Raw genomic sequence first — 22,088 nt, 5'->3', positions numbered from 1 at the left:
CGAGAATATTGCCCGAACAGCCTTTCTACGGAACCAAAAACAGCAGAAAACAGGAACTGGCACTGTGGCATCTTGTTAATAGGTTAGTTCCGGAAAATGCATAAAAACATTATAAAGTGCAAGCAAAACATGTAAGTATTGTCATAAAACAAGCATGGAACGTCAGAAATTATAGGTACGTTGGAGACGTATCAGGGCCCCACACACTAAGGCGGCGCGACCTGAGGGGGGGCGCGCCGGCCTGGTGTCTGGCCCCCCCGTAGCCCTTCCGAGGCTCCCCTTTCGCCTATAAAGTCTCCCTGACCTAAAACCCCGATACGAATAAGCCACGGTACGAGAAAAGTTCCAGAGCCGCCGCCATCGCGAAGCCAAGATCTGGGGGACAGAAGTCTCTGTTCCGGCACGCCGCCAGGACGGGGAAGTGCCCCCGGAAGGCTCCTCCATCGACACCACCGCCATCTTCGTCACCGCTGCTGCTCCCATGAGGAGGGAGTAGTTCTCCATCGAGGCTCGGGGCTGTACCGGTAGCTATGTGGTTCATCTCTCTCCTATGTACTTCAATACAATAATCTCATGAGCTGCCTTACATGATTGAGATTCATATGATGATGCTTGTAATCTAGATGTCATTATGCTAGTCAAGTGGATTTTACTTATGTGATCTCCAGGAGACTCCTTGTCCCACGTGTGTAAAGGTGACAGTGTGTGCACCGTGTGGGTCTCTTAGGCTATATTTCACAGAATACTTATTCACTGTTATGAATGGCATAGTGAAGTGCTTATTTATATCCCTTTATGATTGCAATGTGCTTTGTATCGCTACTAGTTTATGTGCTACTCATGTGATGTTATTAAAGTAGTCTATTCCTCCTGCATGGTGTAATGGTGACAGTGTGTGCATCGTGTAGTTCTTGTCGTAGATTATGATCATAATCTCTTGTAGGTTATGGAGTTGATTATCGCTATGATAGTATTGATGTGATCTATGCCTCCTTCATAGTGTGATGGTGACAGTGTGCATGCTATGTTAGTACTTGGTCTATTTTGCAAAGATCTATTATACTCTAAGGTTACTTAAACATGAATATCGAATGTTGTGGAGCTTGTTAACTCCGGCATTAATTGAGGGTTCGTGTAATCCTACACAATTAGTGGTGTTCATTATCAAACAAGAGTATATGTAGCACAAAGGAAACAGAACTTATTTATTATGTGATCAATGTTGAGAGTGTCCACTAGTGAAAGTATGATCCCTAGGCCTTGTTTCCACCACAAAGAATTGCTTCCTACGCCGACAAGCTATTTTACGGCGCCGCTTGTTTCTTGTTTTACTGCATCTTTACTTTCTGCAATATTATCACTATCTATACCACCTGTGTTTTACTATCTCTTCGCCGAACTAGTGCACCTATATATCTGACAAGTGTATTAGGTGTGTTGGGGACACAAGAGACTTCTTGCTTTGTGGTTGCAGGGTTGCTTGAGAGGGATATCTTTGACCTCTTCCTCCCTGAGTTCGATAAACCTTAGGTGATCCACTTAAGGGAAAACTTGCTGCTGTTCTACAAACCTCTGCTCTTGGAGGCCCAACACTGTCTACAAGAATAGAAGCACCCGTAGACATCAGCGACGTGTGGCTACGCGCGCACGCGGCGCTCTATATAGCGCACGCGGGGCATGGCACGTGAAGCCACGGCTACACACGTCGCACGCGGGGCATGGCACGTGTAAGCCACGGCTACACACGTCGCACGCCGGCAGCGGTGGGGCGAGGCACGTGGAAGCGGCGACGACACGTGGCACGGGGAAGCGACACGTGTGGCACGGCGGCAGTGCGCAGTAGAAAAGAAACAGAAACGGATCAAAGTTATACGGAGCGAGGAAACCTTAGTCTGTGTCACTCCGCATATCATTAGGGGTGAAACATACACGGCTATCAATGTTTGATATGATGCGAGATGCAAATAGTTATATGGATGTCATATTCATGTTCATTGGATTTTTCTGATCAATTTTCATATATAAAACTTTTCTATTTGAGTTACAATTTAAAAGTTATTGAAATAATAGTTTTTATTAAGTTAAAATATATAAATAAGGGTTTATTTATAAAACAGAAAAGAAAAACACAACCAGGGGCTGATCCGCGTCCAACGGCTCCAGGCCGTTGGATTCAAACGGCCGGAGCCGTTGGATGCAGATGCCGCGGATCAGCGCCCACCCCCGCGGATCAGCGCCCACCCCATTTTGTCACGGGTCGTGCCACGGCCCGCGATAAAAGACCCCCCTTTTATCGTGGGTCGTGCCACCACCCGCGACAAAAGGGGGTAGGTATAAAGCTTAGCGTCGCGGGCGGAGCCAGCACCCGCGACACCCGGAGGCCAACCCTAGACAAATTTGCGCCGCCAGGCTGCCGGATTGTCCCGCCACCGCCGCCTCGAGCTCCTCCGGCGCCGCTCCCGCCACCTCTGCGCCTCCGGCCGCCGCCCCCGCCACCTTCCGCGCCTCTGCCGCGCGCGCGTCGGCCTCCTCGATTTCTCTGCCGCCCAGTCCGCCGCGTCGCTGCCCTTTGCCGTGCTGCCCCGCCACCGCGCCGCCGCCTGTGCCGTGCGCGCCCCGCCGCGCGCGCCGCGTCGCTGTGCGTGCCGGCCGCCCCCTCCGCCCATCTGCGTGCAGGTAGCAACCGCCGGCCGCCGACGCCCCCGACCCTCTTTTTTTAAATTTTTTTGTATTAGTTAGTTAATTAGTTAGTTCAAGTTTTTTTGTAAGTTTTTTGTAAGTATTTTAGTATATATAGATAATTAGTTAGTTTAAATTTTGTTGTAAATATTTTGTAGTTAGATAATTAGTTAGTTCAAATTTTGTTGTAAGTATTTTGTTGTAAGTATTTTGTAGTTAGTTTATGTTTTAATTTAAGTTTTAGAGTTTAAGTTTTTTTGTATACAATTTAGTTAATTATTTTAACTTTTAGTTTAGTAATTAGTTTTAAGATATTTAGTTGTTTTAAGATTGAATTTTCGATTCCGATAAGATAGATACCCGACACCGACACCGGCCCTCTCCATCTCGCAAACACCCGCTGACACCCCCCCCCCCCGCATAAACCCGTCGCCGACACCCTCCCCCTCTCGCAAAGAACCGACACCCTCTCCCTCTCGCAAACACGCGTCGCCGACACCCTCTCCCTCTCGCAAACACGCGTCGCCGACACCCTCTCCCTCTCGCAAACACGTGAGCATTGTCGAGATCCTGTACCTGACGCGCCCTCTTCTCTCTGCTCCACGCCGCCTCCCCCTCCTTGAGCCTACCCCATCTGTGGTTTGGGTTGGGTTAGGGTTTGGTTAGTGTTTGATTAGGGTTAGGGTTTGGTTAGGGTTAGAACATGTACTTATCGATTTTTTTTTTGTAGAAACAATGGATCCATTCGAAATCCATCGAGACTTGGAACAGGAAGACCTATTCGAGGACATAATCCGCGATGGTCCAGAAGCCGACCGAGAAGAGCGCGGCTCCGGTGATGGAGAAGACCGCGGCTCCGGTGATGGAGAAGCCGGCGGCTCCAGTGATGGAGAAGCCCGCGGCTCCGGTGATGGAGAAGTCGACGACTCCGTGATGGAGCAGCCGACGGCTCCGGTCATGGCGAGGTATACGATCACTAGAGGCATTAATGGAATTCTATATGTACATATAGATATAAATTAATTATTTTTTATTCTCTTAGGCCTCCGAAGATAAGTTGGAGAAACGAGGCCCGGCAAAGAAGTTGAGCAAAAAAGACCACTTCACAATTGAAGCTATATCACCGAAAGGCCAACCGGTGGCACCCAAAGCTGTCAGAGTGACATTTAAAAATCAGTGCGGAGTTCTGGTTAGGGATCGTCTCCCGACCATTATTAGAGAATGGAACAAGACCAAGAATGTGTCCGAAAGTGAGGTTGCCGATAGGTACAAAGACACACTTTTTTACGACCTCATGGCACATTTCACTTTGCCAGATTTGGGATCGGAGTCTGAGATGGCCAAGCAGAGGGCGCTAGTGAAGAAATGGGCTCTTAAGAAGATGGGGGAACTTTTCCGGGCGTATAAGAACCGGTTATGGGCAACTTATAAGGCCGAGAAGAAGCCTCCATTATTCGAAAACTATCTAGCGAAGCAGGAGCATAACTGAGAAGAATTTGTGAAGTACATAGAATAAGAGGAGGTTGTGAACCTGTCAAAGAAAAACAAGAAGAATGCAAGCGGAAAGAAATATCACCATCATACAGGCCGAGGGGGCTACGAAGTAGCCATGCCTAAGTGGGATGCACAAGAGGCTGAGATGGAGCGGAATGGGATCACTCCAGAACCCATCCGAGAAGGATGGGACATTAGGGCTCGAAATTGGTTCCTTGGGCATGGCTGTGAGTATGACATGAAGACAGGGAACCTTGTTGAAAGTGACAACAAGGTTAAGGTACCCAGGGAAAAATGGATTCAAGTGACGGCTGATATTAAGGCGGGAAAACTGAAGTTTGCTCCCGATAGATAGAAAGACTTGCTGACGCTTGTCCTCGGTGTCGAGGGATCACCTCGCCAATGCCTACGTATTGTAGACTTGGGTTTCGAGAATAGCGACGATGGAGATTCCGGGAACGAGATTAGGCACACGACGTACCCAGCTTCGGGTCCCCTCGGTGGAGGATCCCTACATGCTGCTAGCAATCCACTATATGATCATAGATGTGTTTACAAGGATGCCGCCATCGGCGTAGCTATGTTGTCTATCTCTATGTCTATATCTTGGCCTCCTTATTTCGGGTGCCCCGGCTAGCTTTATATATGCAACCAGCCTAGGGTTTTACAAGAGTCCTAGTCGACTACTTCTTCGGGTTTCCTTGTTGGGCCTTCTCCATATTGGGTCTTCTCCATATTGGGCCGAGCCGGGTATACTAATAATGGGTACCCGAAGGGTATGCCCATGTCGATGGCCCCGAGTTTATAGGGAAGTCGAAGACTTGCGTAGAAACTCCAAGCATAACCATATCCGAAGTCGAAGAAATACAAGGCGAGGTCCATGTCGTAGATCATGTGTAGCGTAAATGATGTCGACGATTCTTGAAATTATCGGGTGCGCGGCAGCGCTCCCGATGGGAGTAGCCCCGAGTCTATGGGCAAGTGCTTGCACTTGGGCATAGACTCAAGTTGTACTACTCGATGAAGATCTTAACTATATTTCTGGAGGACTTGATGAAATCCATGGGCTCCCGATGGGAGTAGGCTCCACTCGAATCGTAGAATCGAGTTGAGTCTACAAAGCTTGATTGTCGTAGATGTTGTCGAAGTTATTTTTCTATCGGGTGCGCGACCGGCGCTCCCGATGGGAGTAGCCCCGAGGCTACGGCCAAGTGTTTGCACTTGGGTGTAGGCTCAACTTGCTTTTAATCGACCCCATAATTTTTCCTCTTGTATCTTGTCGTGAGAGTGAACAATGCTCTCGATAAGAGTAGCCCCCGAGCCTATGGGCAGGTGCTTGCACCTAGGCATAGGCTCAAGTTGTACTACTCGATAAAGAACTTGGCGCAGCCCCTCTTTTTATCGAATCCAGGCCATTGCTACTTTTATTTGACATTGATCTCTATATTGTACAGGGATAATGGTAGTTGGGGCTAGTTCATCCGACGGATCAGGTACTAGTTAACTGCTCTAGTGGCAATCCGCAAAAACCTACTTCAAGATCACGTCCCTGGACATGATCTCGGGATACTGGTGTAAACTTCGACAGGTGCCGCTTAAGGTCTTACCATTCTGTCGAGTCCCAGTCATATTTATCGGGTACCTAACGCGTCCGTTAGGATTTTTCTTCACATCTGTTGATGTGGAAAAAAGTAGCAGAGCGCAGTCTTTGGCGATGCCACGCCACACAGAACGGATCCGGGGTCTTACCTTCGCAGAGTTTTGCGGCATTCAGAGATTATTCGCGACTTTTAGCGCTCTGAGAATATATTGTCGAGTGCCTTGTTCGGCTGATGCAATGACCCATTTTTCGGGCTCTTCTATATTTTTCGCGGCGTGATGGGATAGCCGAATATATTGGATTTTTCTATATTGTCGGGTTCATCACCGATGCTCTTGCTCGGAAGAATATGACGAGTCAATGGACCCGAAGATTTGTCCACTTTTTTTTTTTTTTTTTTTTTTTTTGTTCCTCCTTGTTGAAAATTTCGTCGAGTTCCTTCTTCAGGAAAATTTCTTCGGGTCCTCTTTGAGGACAATTCTTTGGGACCTCCTTGGAGATAATTTGTCGAGACCTCCATGAATAAAATTTCGTCGGGTTCTCTCAAGATTTCGTCGGGTACTCTTTTGAATTCGTCGGGTTCCCTCTTGAAGACAATTTCGTCGGGTACTCTTTTGATTTCGTCGGGTTCCACTTTGAAGAAGATTTCGTCGAGTTCTCCCTGTAGACAATTTCGTCGGGTTCTCTTTTGTAGACAATTTCGTCGGCTTTCTCCTGCATAAATAAACAAACTTTTTCTATCTTTTCTTTGACTCTCTTTTTCGCATGCGGTGTCAGATGCTCGGATTCGATGATATATAAAGTGAATATATGTCGCGCAGCCCCCGAGCGTCGGGTGCGGCAAAAGTAAATGATAATCAACTTTGTGCAGAATAAAAGAACACTTAGCTTTTTGGACACGACGAAGCTGATGCATGATGAAATCTTCGAGTGTAGATAAGAAATCTCGCCAAAGTAGAAACCATCAAATAGCAAAAGTAGATACCGCGAAATTGTTGATGAAGAAATAGCTGAGCCCCCGAGCGTTGCTGAGGTGATGTCATGATTGTTGCTTAGACGTCGTGTCACCGTTGTTACTCGGGGCGAAGTTGTTGTCGAGCCCCCGAGTGTTTAGCCATGATGTCGGAAGAAGTTTACGGAATTGCGGAGTCATATAAGGTGAAGCCATTTGAGGATGAATCCATTGACAATAATATAATATGAATCAGCCGAAAATTTACGCCATTGGAGATGAATTCGTTTGAAGATTGAACCATTGAAGATTACGCCATAAAAAATGAAGCACTGGAGATGAGTCCAAGATGAAGTATTTGAGATGAATCCACATTGAAGATTACGCCATTAACCATGAAGCATATATTGAAGATGAATCCGCCAATATCATAGAGGATGAATCCATTGAGCCGAAGAAAATAGTTCCAGTAATAACCATAGAAGATGAATCCATTGACCCGAAGAATCCAGTAATAACCATAAAAGATGAATCCGTTGATATCATAGAGGATGAATCCATTGAGCCGTTGAAAATAGTTCCAGTAATAACCATAGAAGATGAATCCATTGACCCGGAAACGCGTCGGGTAATATTGTATAAGTGAACCAGTAATAACCCAAAGAAAACCAATCTAGTAATCCAGAGAGAATAAATCCACTGAGCCGAAGAAGATAAATCCACTAAGTCGAAGAAAATAATTCCACTGAGCCGAAGAAAATAATTCCACTGAGCCGGAGAAAATAATTCCACTGAGCCGAAGGAAAATAATTCCACCGAGCCGGAGAAAATAATTCCACTGAGCCGAAGGAAAATAATTCCACTGAGCCGGAGAAGATATATCCAGAGCCGAAGGAAAATAAATTCACCAAGTACCCGAGTATATTTGAAGTAATGACGTAGCCTCCGGTATTGGGTGAATTTGATGTAATAATGCAATGGTGCAGCCCCCGAGTATTCGGGTGTGGCGAAAGTAAATAAATAAGTGAATTTTGGAAAAAGAGGAACACTTAGCTTTTTCATCGGGTGCGGTGGAGCCGATGTGGACGCATGTCGTGTGGCAGATGCAGTCGATGTAATCACGCGAAGCCTGGCCGGTACTAGTCGATGAAGAAGATGCATCCGATGTGGCGGATCTACGACGGGTGAGCTCCCGAATATGTCGAGTCCGTGATGCAACAAGCGAGCCCTCGAGTGTGGCGACTGTGCGCGGCGACGCTGTCGAAGCTTGTTCCGATCTGCAGTTATATTACGACGCAAAGATCCCGCACGCAAATAATAGTACGAGCCGATTTTTTTTTTGACTAAATAAATTTCATGAATAGTAGTTTAATTAGAAATATAGCACCTGATTATTTTTGCCGGATGACGAGCTCGCGATGGTGAGGGCACGCTGGCGAATTCGTGCCACGGAGAAAAATAACGTACCCCGTCGTAGAAGCTGTTGGACCAATGCGAAACGTCTCTTCCAATCTCATCTTCAACTCATGATTGATCGTGGCCTGATCCAAGCCGGCTCTTTTTTCCTCGAGTCTTGCTGCACGGTTGAGTTAGCTGTAGCTAGCAGCTCGATCGTCCCTCTTTGCTCTTCTTTTTTTTTTTTCTTGAAATCGCTGCCGTGCCGCTGGGTGAATCACGGTACCAATAAAGTACGTGATCTTCTCTGATCCGATCTAGGCGAAATTTTTTTTCCTTTCTTTTTCCTTGATGCTCCCGCGAAAAGACTGCTCGCTCAAACGACATGAAGAAGATCTTCGCCAGATGCGATCTGGCTGCCATTGTTGATGATGAATTCCGTGAAGTTGAAGTAGACTGTTCGCCCGGATGTGATTTGGACATTGTTGATGACGAACTCGACGGATCTCGCCCGGATGACAAAATCCAGTCGTCGCATATCCCCACGGTCGGCGCCAATTGTCGAGGGATCACCTCGCCAATGCCTACGTATTGTAGACTTGGGTTTCGAGAATAGCGACGATGGAGATTCCGGGAACGAGATTAGGCACACGACGTACCCAGCTTCGGGTCCCCTCGGTGGAGGATCCCTACATGCTGCTAGCAATCCACTATATGATCATAGATGTGTTTACAAGGATGCCGCCATCGGCGTAGCTATGTTGTCTATCTCTATGTCTATATCTTGGCCTCCTTATTTCGGGTGCCCTGGCTAGCTTTATATATGCAACCAGCCTAGGGTTTTACAAGAGTCCTAGTCGACTACTTCTTCGGGTTTCCTTGTTGGGCCTTCTCCATATTGGGTCTTCTCCATATTGGGCCGAGCCGGGTATACTAATAATGGGTACCCGAAGGGTATGCCCATGTCACTCGGTAATCCTGAGAAGGGAGGATGAACAAGAGGCTTCGGCCCTAGTGTTCCGTAGTCGCTTGGGTTTCCGGATGACGCAGAGACTTATAGAAGCCGAGCGAGAGCAAAAAAAAACGCGAGCTGGAGGTGCAGAATGACCGGATGGCCGAGTTCCAACGCCAACTTGACCAGCAGCAGCGGGAGATTCAGCAGCAGCAGCGGGAGATTAATGAACTAAAAGGATAGTGCCAGCCAGATAATACCGTCGACATATCTCAGCGGTGAGACAGCAGCATGGCCGACTCGGAGGCCCCGCCTTTACGGATGATAGATGGCGGTCCTGGCGACCCAGTGGATGGAATCAAGGAGCAAACACCTTGTGATCTCCATGACGTGTTCAGGAACTTATCTGTTAAGGTGGCGGTCGGCTATGTCTTACCTGCACTTGGAGCTGAAGGTGAGCCGGCAACATGGCATGGCAATAAGATTCCATCTGGCTATGCTCGTGTCGGGGTGGATTCAGTTGTACCATCGTGGGGGACATTGCAGCTCGAAATCCCTGGAGGTGATGGTGGTGATACACGCGGAGACGTACTGGGAGAAATCATTCTTTGGCAAAAGAAAAACATCAAGCTTCCAGGCTGGGTAGCCCCTAGTACTAGTCGTCCCAGGTCACCATCACCTCCTCCAACTAATCGCAGGCCACCATCAACTCCCCCGACTGATCACATGTCGCCACCATCACCCCATGGGTACGACGTCGACCACGACATCCGTAGTCCATCTCCATCTCCAGCGCCGCCGCCTGCGCCCACTAAGACTCGGAATGCACCCAACCGGAAGCGTTTCAGGAGTCCTGTCCGCAAGCTGTCGCCACTCCCAAGAGTACCAAAGGTTCCTCCCCCCGTCCTTACGATCGTACTGTCGAGGAAAATGAGGCCATTGTTAATAAACACACGTATGAACAGCTTCATAAGCCAAAACCTCCAGCGCCAGAGCCATACACCGAGAAGCAAAAAGCATATGCTCTTTCTTTTCTGAACACACCATCGCAATATGACTTACACGAGAAGAAGGATGACTATACACGCACACTTGCGAGGGTAATTGATGACAAGGGTACTGCTAAGAAGGATAGTGCTAGCACGAGCAAATCATCAGCTAGAAGTGTAGCCGGGAAGAAATCAAGTTCAACAAGTGCACCCCTCAAGGCCAAGCAAACGACAAAAGGCAAAAAAAGAAAGGAAGTTCCCCAGCTCGAAGAACAGGCCAAACATTCGATCCCACCACTCAAAGTGTTTGATGTTCCCAAGGTGTACCTGGAACATGGTGGTGGTATCAATATGGAAGAAGCTGCAAACCTAGCGGCTCAAGTTGGCTGTACCGTGGAGGATTTGCTGGGTGCCGCAGATGCTGCACTACCCACTGCTGATATAGCTCCTAAATTTGTCTACGGGGCCGACTTGGTCAGCAGAGAGCGGCTGCATAAACTGCCAACGCATATGCGGAATTTGCATCAGTGGTACCTTGATGCATGCAAGGAGAACATAAGTTACATCGTGGCGAAAATCCCATATGAATATTAGTACCGAAAGGAGGAGATCCATATTGAGATGAATGAACTCTGGCAGTTATTCAATTTAGAAGCCCTCGACAAATCTCTCATGAGTTGCTATTGCTTGTAAGTTGTTAACTACATATATATAAGTTCATGTTCATTAAGTTCATGTTCATGTTCATTTTCATTGCATATACTCATTATATCTTATGTGTTCTCTTATGCAGACTGAAGATCAGTGAATGCAAAATTAATAATATTATCAATATTGGGTTTGTTGACCCAGATAAAGTACATCATGAAATGGTAAAGCATAAAGGTGAAGAAACGAGGGGAAACCTACTAAGGTTTTTGAGGGAGCAACATTTCTGTGATTCAATACTGTTTCCTTACAACTACGAGTGAGAGTCTTAATGATCTGTTATGCACATTCAATTTTTCTTACTCGATGTTAAGTGTAATTCCTGACGTATATACATAAACATGTGCAGCTTCCACTGGATTCTCCTAGACATTCAAGTTGATAAGGGAATAGTCGAAGGTAGGGACCCAATGAGTAGAGGCCTGGATGGGTTCCGCGACTTGCAGAAGTTGCTCCACACGTAATTTCAATCATTGCCGCACTATATCTTTCGTGAGATATCAATTAATTATCCACTCATTCAATCATTCTTTTGCCTGGCAGGGCTTGGAGAGCTTTCAGGAACATTACTCCGGGTACCTGGGAAGAGAGAATAACATTTACTCCTGTACCGTGCGCCCAGCAGCCACAGGGGACGAATCTATGTGGATACTACTTTTGCGAGTCCATTCGCATGTTAACCACTGAGAAGCACAACAATAATAAATTCAACGTAAGCAATAACATTCACAGCTTTAATTTATTATCGTCAATATTTCGTTATCAAGATTGATACAGTCATATTCATCTCATTTTCTTATATAGGTCGAATTCATGCGGGACACGCTCCAACCAAAGAAACACCTACTAGGAATAGCGGAGGAAGTGGCGGGACTTTTGATTAGAGAAGTAATAGACAACAACGGTTTGTTTAGTCCAAATAGGCGCTCTCCCTCTCGAAACGACGGGCTTTAGTCCCGGTAGTCGTGAGCTCCATGTATATGTGTAAGGGGAATATAGAATAGATCGACTTTTGCTTCCAATATTTGTTTGCTCAATCTATATATAATGAATGAACGTGTACAACTTGTAGTAGCGTACAAATATATGCAACTTTTATTTTGAAATGAAAAGATGAAATAAAGGGGGGGTGGCGGGGGGGGGGGTGCTGCACCCCTCAAACCGTAAAGCAGCAGCGTTCTGCGCGCACCACGTAGAGGTCCGTTTGTCGCGGGTGGTAATACCGCCCGCGACAAAAGGGGCTGTCCTCTGCGCGCCCCGCGCCTGCCACGTGGTGGACCATATGTCGCGGGTGGTAAGCGACCCGCGACAAAAGGTGGACCTTTTGTCACGCCTTTGTTGTCGCGGATGGTCGCCCGCGACAAAAGGCCCTTACGACCCGTCACAAAAGCCCTTTTTTTCCACTAGTGTACGGTTCTACTTCTACCCTCCAAGTCCTACATGACACACTACTATATCTCCACCACTGCACATTGACTTGTGTTTCCTAACAGCATCTCCAACCGCACTAAAAATTGACGCGCTATAGGTTGCTGCGAACGCGTTGTTAACGTTTTCCGCGCGCTGATCTAATTTTCCCCCGCCGGACGATGCAGCGCGTGCTCTGGCGCGTAAAATGATCGTCCGCCGGACGCTGTATTTTGCAGCGCGCAGCGCGGCGCAAACAACTATTTCGATCGTTTTTTTTGAATGAAAACAGTGGGCAAAAGCCCCCTGCAATTTTTATTAAATTAATATAAAAGCGTTCAAAATTACAAAGGGAGAGAGTGAGAAACTCTCAAAAGAAGGAAAACCTAAAAACAAAAACAAAAACAAAAAATAACTTAAAGATTATTCTTTGAATGAATTTACATGCTTCTTTTTCATTCTATGCACTAGCAACCTCAGTTCTTGAAGAAATATTGCTTTCCAGTTATTGAACTCAGCATTTTGATATTTGAATATTTTGTTGTTTCTGACTATCCAAATTCCCCATGGTGCCAAAATTAAGACTTCCATGGCAAAAGGCAACTTCATTTTAAATCTCATATCTTCAAGCGCTTCAAGAATAGATAAACCTCTATCTCTCTGTGGACATATGAAGTCCCAGCATTTCTTTGCAAAAGAGGAGGCCCAGAATAAGTGTACTAGAGTTTCTTCCTCATTACAACTTTCAATGACACACTGATATGATTGCAACCTTCTCAGTAAGTTTCTTGTGTTTAGTCTGTCATGCAGTAGAAACCAGAAGAAGAATTTATGTTTTGCTTGGCATGAAGATTTCCATAATATGGAGAATATCTTAGGAGCTGGAGAGAAGCCCATCATAGCTTTATATGCTTTCTGGGAAGAGAATTCTGCATTTCCCCAGATGTAAGACAATTATCTGAATTTCCTTCCTGTACCACTGTAAGAGCATTTTGACAGACTACTTCAAGGTTCTGAAATTCTCCAAAGGCTTGTTGTGAGAGGGGTGATACGTCTCCGACGTATCGATAATTTCTTATGTTCCATGCTACATTATTGATGATATCTACATGTTTTATACACATTATATGTCGTATTTACACATTTTCCGGCACTAACCTATTAACAAGATGCCAAAGAGCCGATTCTGTCGTTTTCTGCTGTTTTTGGTTTCAGAAATCCTAGTAAGGAAATATTCTCGAAATTGGACGAAATCAACGCCCAGGGTCCTATTTTTGCACGAAGCTTCCAGAAGACCGAAGGGGAAAGGAAGTGGGGCCACGAGGCGCCGCCACACTAGGGCGGCGCGGCCTAGGGCTTGGCCGCGCGGCCCTGGTGTGTGGGGCCCTCGTGTGGCCCCCCGCGTTGCCCTTCCGCCTACTTAAAGCCTCCATCGCGAAACCCCCTGTACCGAGAGCCACGATACGGAAAACCTTCCAGAGACGCCGCCGCCGCGAATCCCATCTCGGGGGATTCAGGAGATCGCCTCCGGCACCCTGTCGGAGAGGGGAATCATCTCCCGGAGGACTCTTCATCGCCATGATCGCCTCCGGAGTGATGAGTGAGTATTTCACCCCTGGACTATGGGTCCATAGCAGTAGCTAGATGGTCGTCTTCTCCTTATGTGCTTCATTGTTGGATCTTGTGAGCTGCCTAACATGATCAAGATCATCTATCTGTAATACTATATGTTGTGTTTGTCGGGATCCGATGGATAGAGAATACTATGTTATGGTGATTACCAATCTATTACTTATGTGTTGTTTATGATCTTGCATGCTCTCTGTTATTAGTACAGGCTCTGGCCAAGTTTTTGCTCTTAACTCCAAGAGGGAGTATTTATGCTCGATAGTGGGTTCATGCCTCCATTGATATCCGGGACAGTGCGATGAAAGTTCTAAGGTTGTGGATGTCTTGTTGCCACTAGGAATAAAACATTGATGCTATGTCTAAGGATGTAGTTGTTGATTACATTACGCACCATACTTAATGCAATTGTCCGTTGCTTGCAACTTAATACTTGGAAGGGGTTCGGATGATAACCTCGAAGGTGGACTTTTTAGGCATAGATGCATGCTGGATGGCGGTCTATGTACTTTGTCGTAATGCCCAATTAAATCTCACTATATTTATCATATCATGTATATGCATTGTTATGCCCTTTTCTATTTGTCAATTTCCCGACTGTAATTTGTTCACCCAACATGCTTTTATCTTATGGGAGAGACACCTCTAGTGAACTGTGGACCCCGGTCCTATTCTTTACATCGCATACAATCTATCGCAATTGTTCTTTACTATTTTCTTCGCAAACAATCATCTTCCACACAATACGGTTAATCCTTTGTTACAGCAAGCCGGTGAGATTGACAACCTCACTTGTTTCGTTGGGGCAAAGTACTTTGGTTGTGTTGTGCAGGTTCCACGTTGGCGTCGGAATCCCCGGTGTTGCGCCGCATCACATTTCGCCACCATCAACCTTCAACGTGCTTCTTGGCTCCTCCTCGGTTCGATTAAACCTTGGTTTCTTTCTGAGGGAAAACTTGCCACCGTGCGCATCATACCTTCCTCTTGGGGTTCCCAACGGACGTGTACATCTACGCGCATCAAGCCTCGTTTTCTCGGCGCCGTTGCCGGGGAGATCAAGACACTGCCTGCAAGGGGAGTCTCCACTTCCCAATCTCTTTACTTTGTTTTTGTCTTGCTTTATTTTATTTACTACTTTGTTTGCTGCACCTAAACAAAACACAAAAAAATTAGTTGCTAGTTTTACTTTATTTACTTGTCTTGCTCTCTATATCAAAACACAAAAAAGTTAGTTACTTGTCTTTACTTTATTTGCCTAGTTCATTTTATTACTGTTATCATGAGTAATCCCGAAGTTGAAGTTCGTTCTTTTAAGCAACAAGGTGGAGAAAGTTTTAAAGATGCTTGGTACAGAATTAGTAATGCTCATCATAGGTGCATTAAGAAACACTCCACCACTATCCTTCTTAGGAACTTTTATGTTGGTTTATCTAGTTGGAATAGGTATGTTCTTGATACTCTTTCAGGAGGTAATTTCCTAGGTACTCCCGCTTTATAAGCTAGTTGCATCATTGAGAGTCTAGTTGGAATACCACCTGTTAATGAAGTTAAAATTGAAATCTCTCTTGAGGATGTTATGAAAAAATTGGAAACCATAGAGAAAAATTTTCCAAGTATTGAAACTAAATTGGAAATGTTATTGGATAAAACTGATGAACTTGATAAATCCTTAGGAGGAATTGATGAAAGGATTAGTGCCCTAGGAACTTGTGTTGTCCAGGATAATCAAACCAATAGGATTGATGAACTTGAAAAAGCTATGGGAACCTTGGGTTCAACCTTTTCTTCTCTCAAGTATAATGAGAAAGCTTATGTGGGTAAAGAGCAAAAATTCATGTATGCCTCTAAAGTGCCTAAACAAAAGAATTATTATAGGCCTAAAATTGCTAAAACCCCTAGCACCACCATAGAAAATTTAGATAATGGAGCACCTAAAGTACCCTCTGCAACAAGTTGTGTTTGCAAGAAAAATAATGTTGATGCTTCTACTCTTGATGTTACTTGATTTACACTTTCTGCGCCTAGCTGAAAGGCGTTAAAGAAAAGCGCTTATGGGAGACAACCCATGTTTTTACTATAGTACTTTGTTTTATATTTGAGTCTTGGAAGTTGTTTACTACTGTAGCAACCTCTCCTTATCATGTTTTTGTGCCAAGTAAAGTTTCTATGCTAAAGTTGATGTTATATTTGGGATCGCTGCGCAGAAACAGCATTGCTGTCTATCACGAATTCTGGCATAAGTCTCTGTAGAAAATTCTAAAACATCTGCAAAATTATGAGCGTGATCCTCAGATATGTACGCAACTTTCATTAGTTTTGAGTTTTTTCATTTGAGCAAGTCTAGTGCCCCTTTCAGGTTCGTCTTTACGGACTGTTCTGTTTTTGACAGATTCTGCCTTTTATTTCGCATTGCTGTATTTGCTATGTTGGATGAATTTCTTTGATCCATTAATGTCCAGTAGCTTTGTGCAATGTCCAGAAGTGTTAAGAATGATTGTGTCACCTCTGAATATGTGAATTTTTAATTGTGCACTAACCCTCTAATGAGTTTGCTTGAAGTTTGGTGTGAAGGAAGTTTTCAAGGGTCAAGAGAGGAGTATGATATACTATGATCAAGAGGAGTGAAAGCTCTAAGCTTGGGGATGCCCCGTGGTTCATCCCTGCATATTTTAAGAAGACTCAAGCGTCTAAGCTTGGGGATGCCCAAGGCATCCCCTTCTTCATCGACAACATCATCGGGTTCCTCCCCGAAACTATATTTTTATTCAGTCACATCTTATGTTCTTTACTTGGAGCGTCGGTTTGTTTTGTTTTTGTTTTTGTTTGGATAAAATGGATCCTAGCATTCACTGTGTGGGAGAGAGACACTCTCCGCTGTTGCATATGGACAAATATGTCCTTAGGCTTTACTCATAATATTCAAGGCGAAGGTTGAAACTTCTTCGTTAAATTGTTATATGGTTGGAATCGGGAAATGCTACATGTAGTAATTCTAAAATGTCTTTGATAATGTGATACTTGGCAATTGTTGTGCTCATGTTTAAGCTCTTGCATCATATACTTTGCACCCATTAATGAAGAAATACATAGAGCTTGCTAAAATTTGGTTTGCATATTTGGTCTCTCTAAGGTCTAGATAATTTCTAGTATTGAGTTTTGAACAACAAGGAAGACGGTGTAGAGTCTTATAATGTTTACAATATGTCTTTTATGTGAGTTTTGCTGCACCGGTTCATCCTTGAGTTTGCTTCAAATAACCTTGCTAGCCTAAGCCTTGTATCGAGAGGGAATACTTCTCATGCATCCAAAATCCTTGAGCCAACCACTATGCCATTTGTGTCCACCATACCTACCTACTACATGGTATTTCTCCGCCATTCCAAAGTAAATTGCTTGAGTGCTACCTTTAAAATTCCATCATTCATCTTTGCAATATATAGCTCATGGGACAAAATAGCCTTAAAAACTATTGTGGTATTGAATATGTACTTATGCACTTTATCTCTTATTAAGTTGCTTGTTGTGCGATAACCATGCTTCTGGGGACGCCATCAACTATTCTTTGTTGAATATCATGTGAGTTTCTATGCATGTCCGTCTTGTCTGAAGTAAGAGAGATCTACCACCTTAATGGTTGGAGCATGCATATTGTTAGAGAAGAACATTGGGCCGCTAACTAAAGCCATGAATCATGGTGGAAGTTTCAGTTTTGGACATATATCCTCAATCTCATATGAGAACACTAATTGTTGCCACATGCTTATGTATTAAAGAGGAGTCCATTATCTGTTGTCCATGTTGTCCCGGTATGGATGTCTAAGTTGAGAATAATCAAAAGCGAGAAATCCAAAATGCGAGCTTTCTCCTTAGACCTTTGTACAGGCGGCATGGAGGTACCCCTTAATTTGTGACACTTGGTTGAAACATGTGTATTGCGATGATCCGGTAGTCCAAGCTGATTAGGACAAGGTGCGGGCACTATTAGTATACTATGCATGAGGCTTGCAACTTGTAAGATATAATTTACATAACTCATATGCTTTATTACTACCGTTGACAAAATTGTTTCATGTTTTCAAAATAAAAGCTCTAGCACAAATATAGCAATCGATGCTTTCCTCTTTGAAGGACCTTTCTTTTACTTTTATTGTTGAGTCAGTTTACCTATCTCTCTCCACCTCAAGAAGCAAACACTTGTGTGAACTGTGCATTGATTCCTACATACTTGCATATTGCACTTGTTATATTACTTTACATTGACAATATCCATGAGATATACATGTTATAAGTTGAAAGCAACCGCTGAAACTTAATCTTCCTTTGTGTTGCTTCAATACCTTTACTTTGATTTATTGCTTTATGAGTTAACTCTTATGCAAGACTTATTGATGCTTGTCTTGAAGTACTATTCATGAAAAGTCTTTGCTTTATGATTCATTTGTTTACTCATGTCATTACCATTGTTTTGATCGCTGCATTCATTACATATGTTTACAATAGTATGATCAAGATTATGATGGCATGTCACTCCGAAATTATCCTTGTTATCGTTTGCACTGCTCGGGACGAGCAGAACTAAGATTGGGGATGCTGATACGTCTCCGACGTATCGATAATTTCTTATGTTCCATGCTACATTATTGATGATATCTACATGTTTTATACACATTATATGTCGTATTTACGCATTTTCCGGCACTAACCTATTAACAAGATGCCAAAGAGCCGAGTTCTTTGTTTCTGCTGTTTTTGGTTTCGGAAATCCTAGTAAGGAAATATTCTCGGAATTGGACGAAATCAACGCCCGGGGTCCTATTTTTGCACGAAGCTTCCGGAAGACCGAAGGGGAAAGGAAGTGGGGCCACGAGGCGCCGCCACACTAGGGCGGCGCGGCCTAGGGCTTGGCCGCGCGGCCCTGGTGTGTGGGGCCCTCGTGTGGCCCCCCGCGTTGCCCTTCCGCCTACTTAAAGCCTCCGCCGCGAAACCCCCTGTACCGAGAGCCACGATACGGAAAACCTACCAGAGACGCCGCCGCCGCGAATCCCATCTCGGGGGATTCAGGAGATCGCCTCCGGCACCCTGTTGGAGAGGGGAATCATCTCCCGGAGGACTCTTCATCGCCATGATCGCCTCCGGAGTGATGAGTGAGTAGTTCACCCCTGGACTATGGGTCCATAGCAGTAGCTAGATGGTCGTCTTCTCCTTATGTGCTTCATTGTTGGATCTTGTGAGCTGCCTAACATGATCAAGATCATCTATCACGTAATACTATATGTTGTGTTTGTCGGGATCCGATGGATAGAGAATACTATGTTATGGTGATTATCAATCTATTACTTATGTGTTGTTTATGATCTTGCATGCTCTCCGTTATTAGTAGAGGCTCTGGCCAAGTTTTTGCTCTTACTCCAAGAGGGAGTATTTATGCTCGATAGTGGGTTCATGCCTCCATTGATATCTGGGACAGTGACAGAAAGTTCTAAGGTTGTGGATGTGTTGTTGCCACTAGGGATAAAACATTGATGCTATGTCTAAGGATGTAGTTGTTGATTACATTACGCACCATACTTAATGCAATTGTATGTTGCTTGCAACTTAATACTGGAAGGGGTTCGGATGATAACCTGAAGGTGGACTTTTTAGGCATAGATGCATGCTGGATGGCCGTCTATGTACTTTGTCGTAATGCCCAATTAAATCTCACTATATTTATCATATCATGTATATGCATTGTTATGCCCTTTTCTATTTGTCAATTGCCCGACTATAATTTGTTCACCCAACATGCTTTTATCTTATGGGAGAGACACCTCTAGTGAACTGTGGACCCCGGTCCTATTCTTTACATCGCATACAATCTACTGCAATTGTTCTTTACTATTTTCTTCGCAAACAATCATCTTCCACACAATACGGTTAATCCTTTGTTACGGCAAGCCGGTGAGATTGACAACCTCACTTGTTTCGTTGGGGCAAAGTACTTTGGTTGTGTTGTGCGGGTTCCACGTTGGCGCCGGAATCCCTGGTGTTGCGCCGCATCACATTTCGCCACCATCAACCTTCAACGTGCTTCTTGGCTCCTCCTGGTTCGATTAAACCTTGGTTTCTTTCTGAGGGAAAACTTGCCACTGTGTGCATCATACCTTCCTCTTGGGGTTCCCAACGGACGTGTACATCTACGCGCATCAAGGGGTAAGTGAAAAAGGTCCTCAAGATATTCAGTATGAATCACTCTTTCAACAGACCAGTCAGTATGTTTGGCAAAAGTCACTAGATGAGGAAATTTTTGGTGCATGCAATTGTCTTCCCACAGATCTGTCCAGAAATTAGCAGTTTTACCATTTCCAATATTACATCTAGCCATAGCCTTGTAAAGGTCCAATAATTTGAGATGTGCTCTCCACCAGAAAGATGCTCCCATGTTATTTGTGGGTAAATTGCCACCTGAGTAATAAGACTCCCTGACCAGGTGTACCCCAGGAATGTCATGATTGTTAAAAAAAGTGTGCAGATTCTTCAGCATAAGGGCCTTATTTTGAATTTCCAAATTTAGTACTCCCAAACCACCTTGTTCTTTAGGTCTCCAGATTTTCTTCCATGCAACAAGAGCTGATCCATTTGCTTGAACATCATTATTTTTCTTTCTCCACAGACAATGTCTCATATATTTTACTACTTGCTCCTTTATGGCCACTGGAACATCAAAGCAACACATGAAGAAAACTGGCATGGAAGCTAATACAGATTTAACCAATTGTAGCTTCCCTCCATAGTTTAAAAAATCAGCCATCCCTCCTAATCTTGCTTGTGTTCTTTGGACAATGGGGAGGAAATGCTCCATGGAAGGTTTAATGATCCTGAGGGGCAGTCCGAGATAAGTAAAAGGCAAAGATCCCATCTTACATTGCAATGTTTCGAAAAGTGAATAAGCCTTTCTTCACTTAAAATAATGGGTATCATGTTCGATCGTTTTTGGTACGAAATAGATCAAACAAAACAGGAAAAATTAACTAAAAATACGAAATATATTAGAAAGTTCGTAATACAAGCGACATTTGGTACAAAATATATTAGAAAACTACCCTAATCTACTCCGAGTCCCAGTCCGACGAGTGGGTGGTGTCAGACACCGGAATGGATGTCCACTCGAAGGAGGAGGAGGAGAGGATGATCGTCGATGGGCTGGCGCCGTTTTTCTTCCTCTCCGCCCTCCTCGCGGCCTTCTCCGCCCTCTCCGCCTTCCTCGCCGCCGACTTCGCCTGGCGCTCGTCGCGATCCGCCTTCTTCGCCGCCGCCATCGCCGCCTTATCCTCCTCCTTCCTCGCGTAGAAGGCCTCCTCCGCGGCGACGTCCTCCGGGAAGTGCCGCACCCATTCGAGGCGGAGGCGCTTGTCGTTCTCTGCAATCACGAGCCGCTGCTCGAGCTAGCGCCGCTGCTCCTCGCGCATGACAGCCGCCGGCGGCGGCGCGAGCGCTTCTGCCTGCTCCCGCGTCCACACATCGTGGAAATTCATCGTGCGGCGGGAGCGGTCGAGGTGCAATGCGACGGTGTCGTAGGCGCGTGTCGCCTCGTCGCCGTGTCGAACGTGCCGAGGCGGATGCGCTCGTCGCCGGAGCGGATCTCCGCGTCGACGAGGCCGCTTGGCCGCGCGCGAACGCTGCAATAGCCATTGGAGGAGCGGCGGCGGGGAGGCATCGCGTCGGCGGAGGCGGAGCGGCGGCGCGGGTGCGACGTGGGAGGCAGAGCGATGGCGACACGCGGGCGGTAAAGTTTCCGAGCGCTTGCGTGCGCGCGCCGCGTGGCATTTATAGCGCGCGCGTCAGCCGAAGCGAAAACTTTCTCGCGGGGATAGCGCAAGAGCGCGGGCACGACAAATCTTTTAGCGCACTCGCCTTTTTCGCGCGCCAGCTGGAGGTCCGCACGGGCTCCTGCGCGCGCCAAACTGGCGGTTTATTTAGCGCGCGTCTTTTGCCGCGTGTGTTGGAGATACTCTAACAAAATTCATCGGGCTGAATTTTACCGGCAGTGGGTGCCTTTTCGTACGGTTGGCACATCAAAAATATTACTTACTTGGAGTGGAGGAGATAAAACGGAGAAATGGAAGTTATATTTCCTTAGATATTGGATGAACTCTTAGAAAATAACGGACAACTATTTTGTATCTATTATACCATTTATCTTTACTTAAGATGTGTTTGGTTTATGCTCAAGATTGTCCCACCAAAATTTTGGCTAGCCAATATTTTGGTTGAGCTATTCTTTGCTCACAAGTTAATCAACATTGG

At 45.3% G+C, this 22,088-nt stretch overlaps 1 protein-coding gene across 1 annotated transcript in view; it reads right to left on the bottom strand.

The window, feature by feature from the left end:
• The window catches only part of LOC124690998 (putative F-box/FBD/LRR-repeat protein At5g56810), a 23,493-nt gene extending 2,393 nt beyond the window's left edge, over positions 1-21,100 (bottom strand). The window contains exon 1 of the mRNA XM_047224298.1: positions 20,933-21,100. Coding sequence (XP_047080254.1) covers positions 20,933-21,100 — 168 coding nt within the window. The remainder of the gene's footprint in view (positions 1-20,932) is intronic.
• Positions 21,101-22,088: the final 988 nt, after the last annotated feature.

Source organism: Lolium rigidum, chromosome 2 (assembly GCF_022539505.1).
Source record: "Lolium rigidum isolate FL_2022 chromosome 2, APGP_CSIRO_Lrig_0.1, whole genome shotgun sequence".
NCBI lineage: Eukaryota > Viridiplantae > Streptophyta > Magnoliopsida > Poales > Poaceae > Lolium > Lolium rigidum.
Note: the sequence above shows the minus strand (reverse complement) of the source record. Positions and strands in the feature narration are given on the sequence as shown.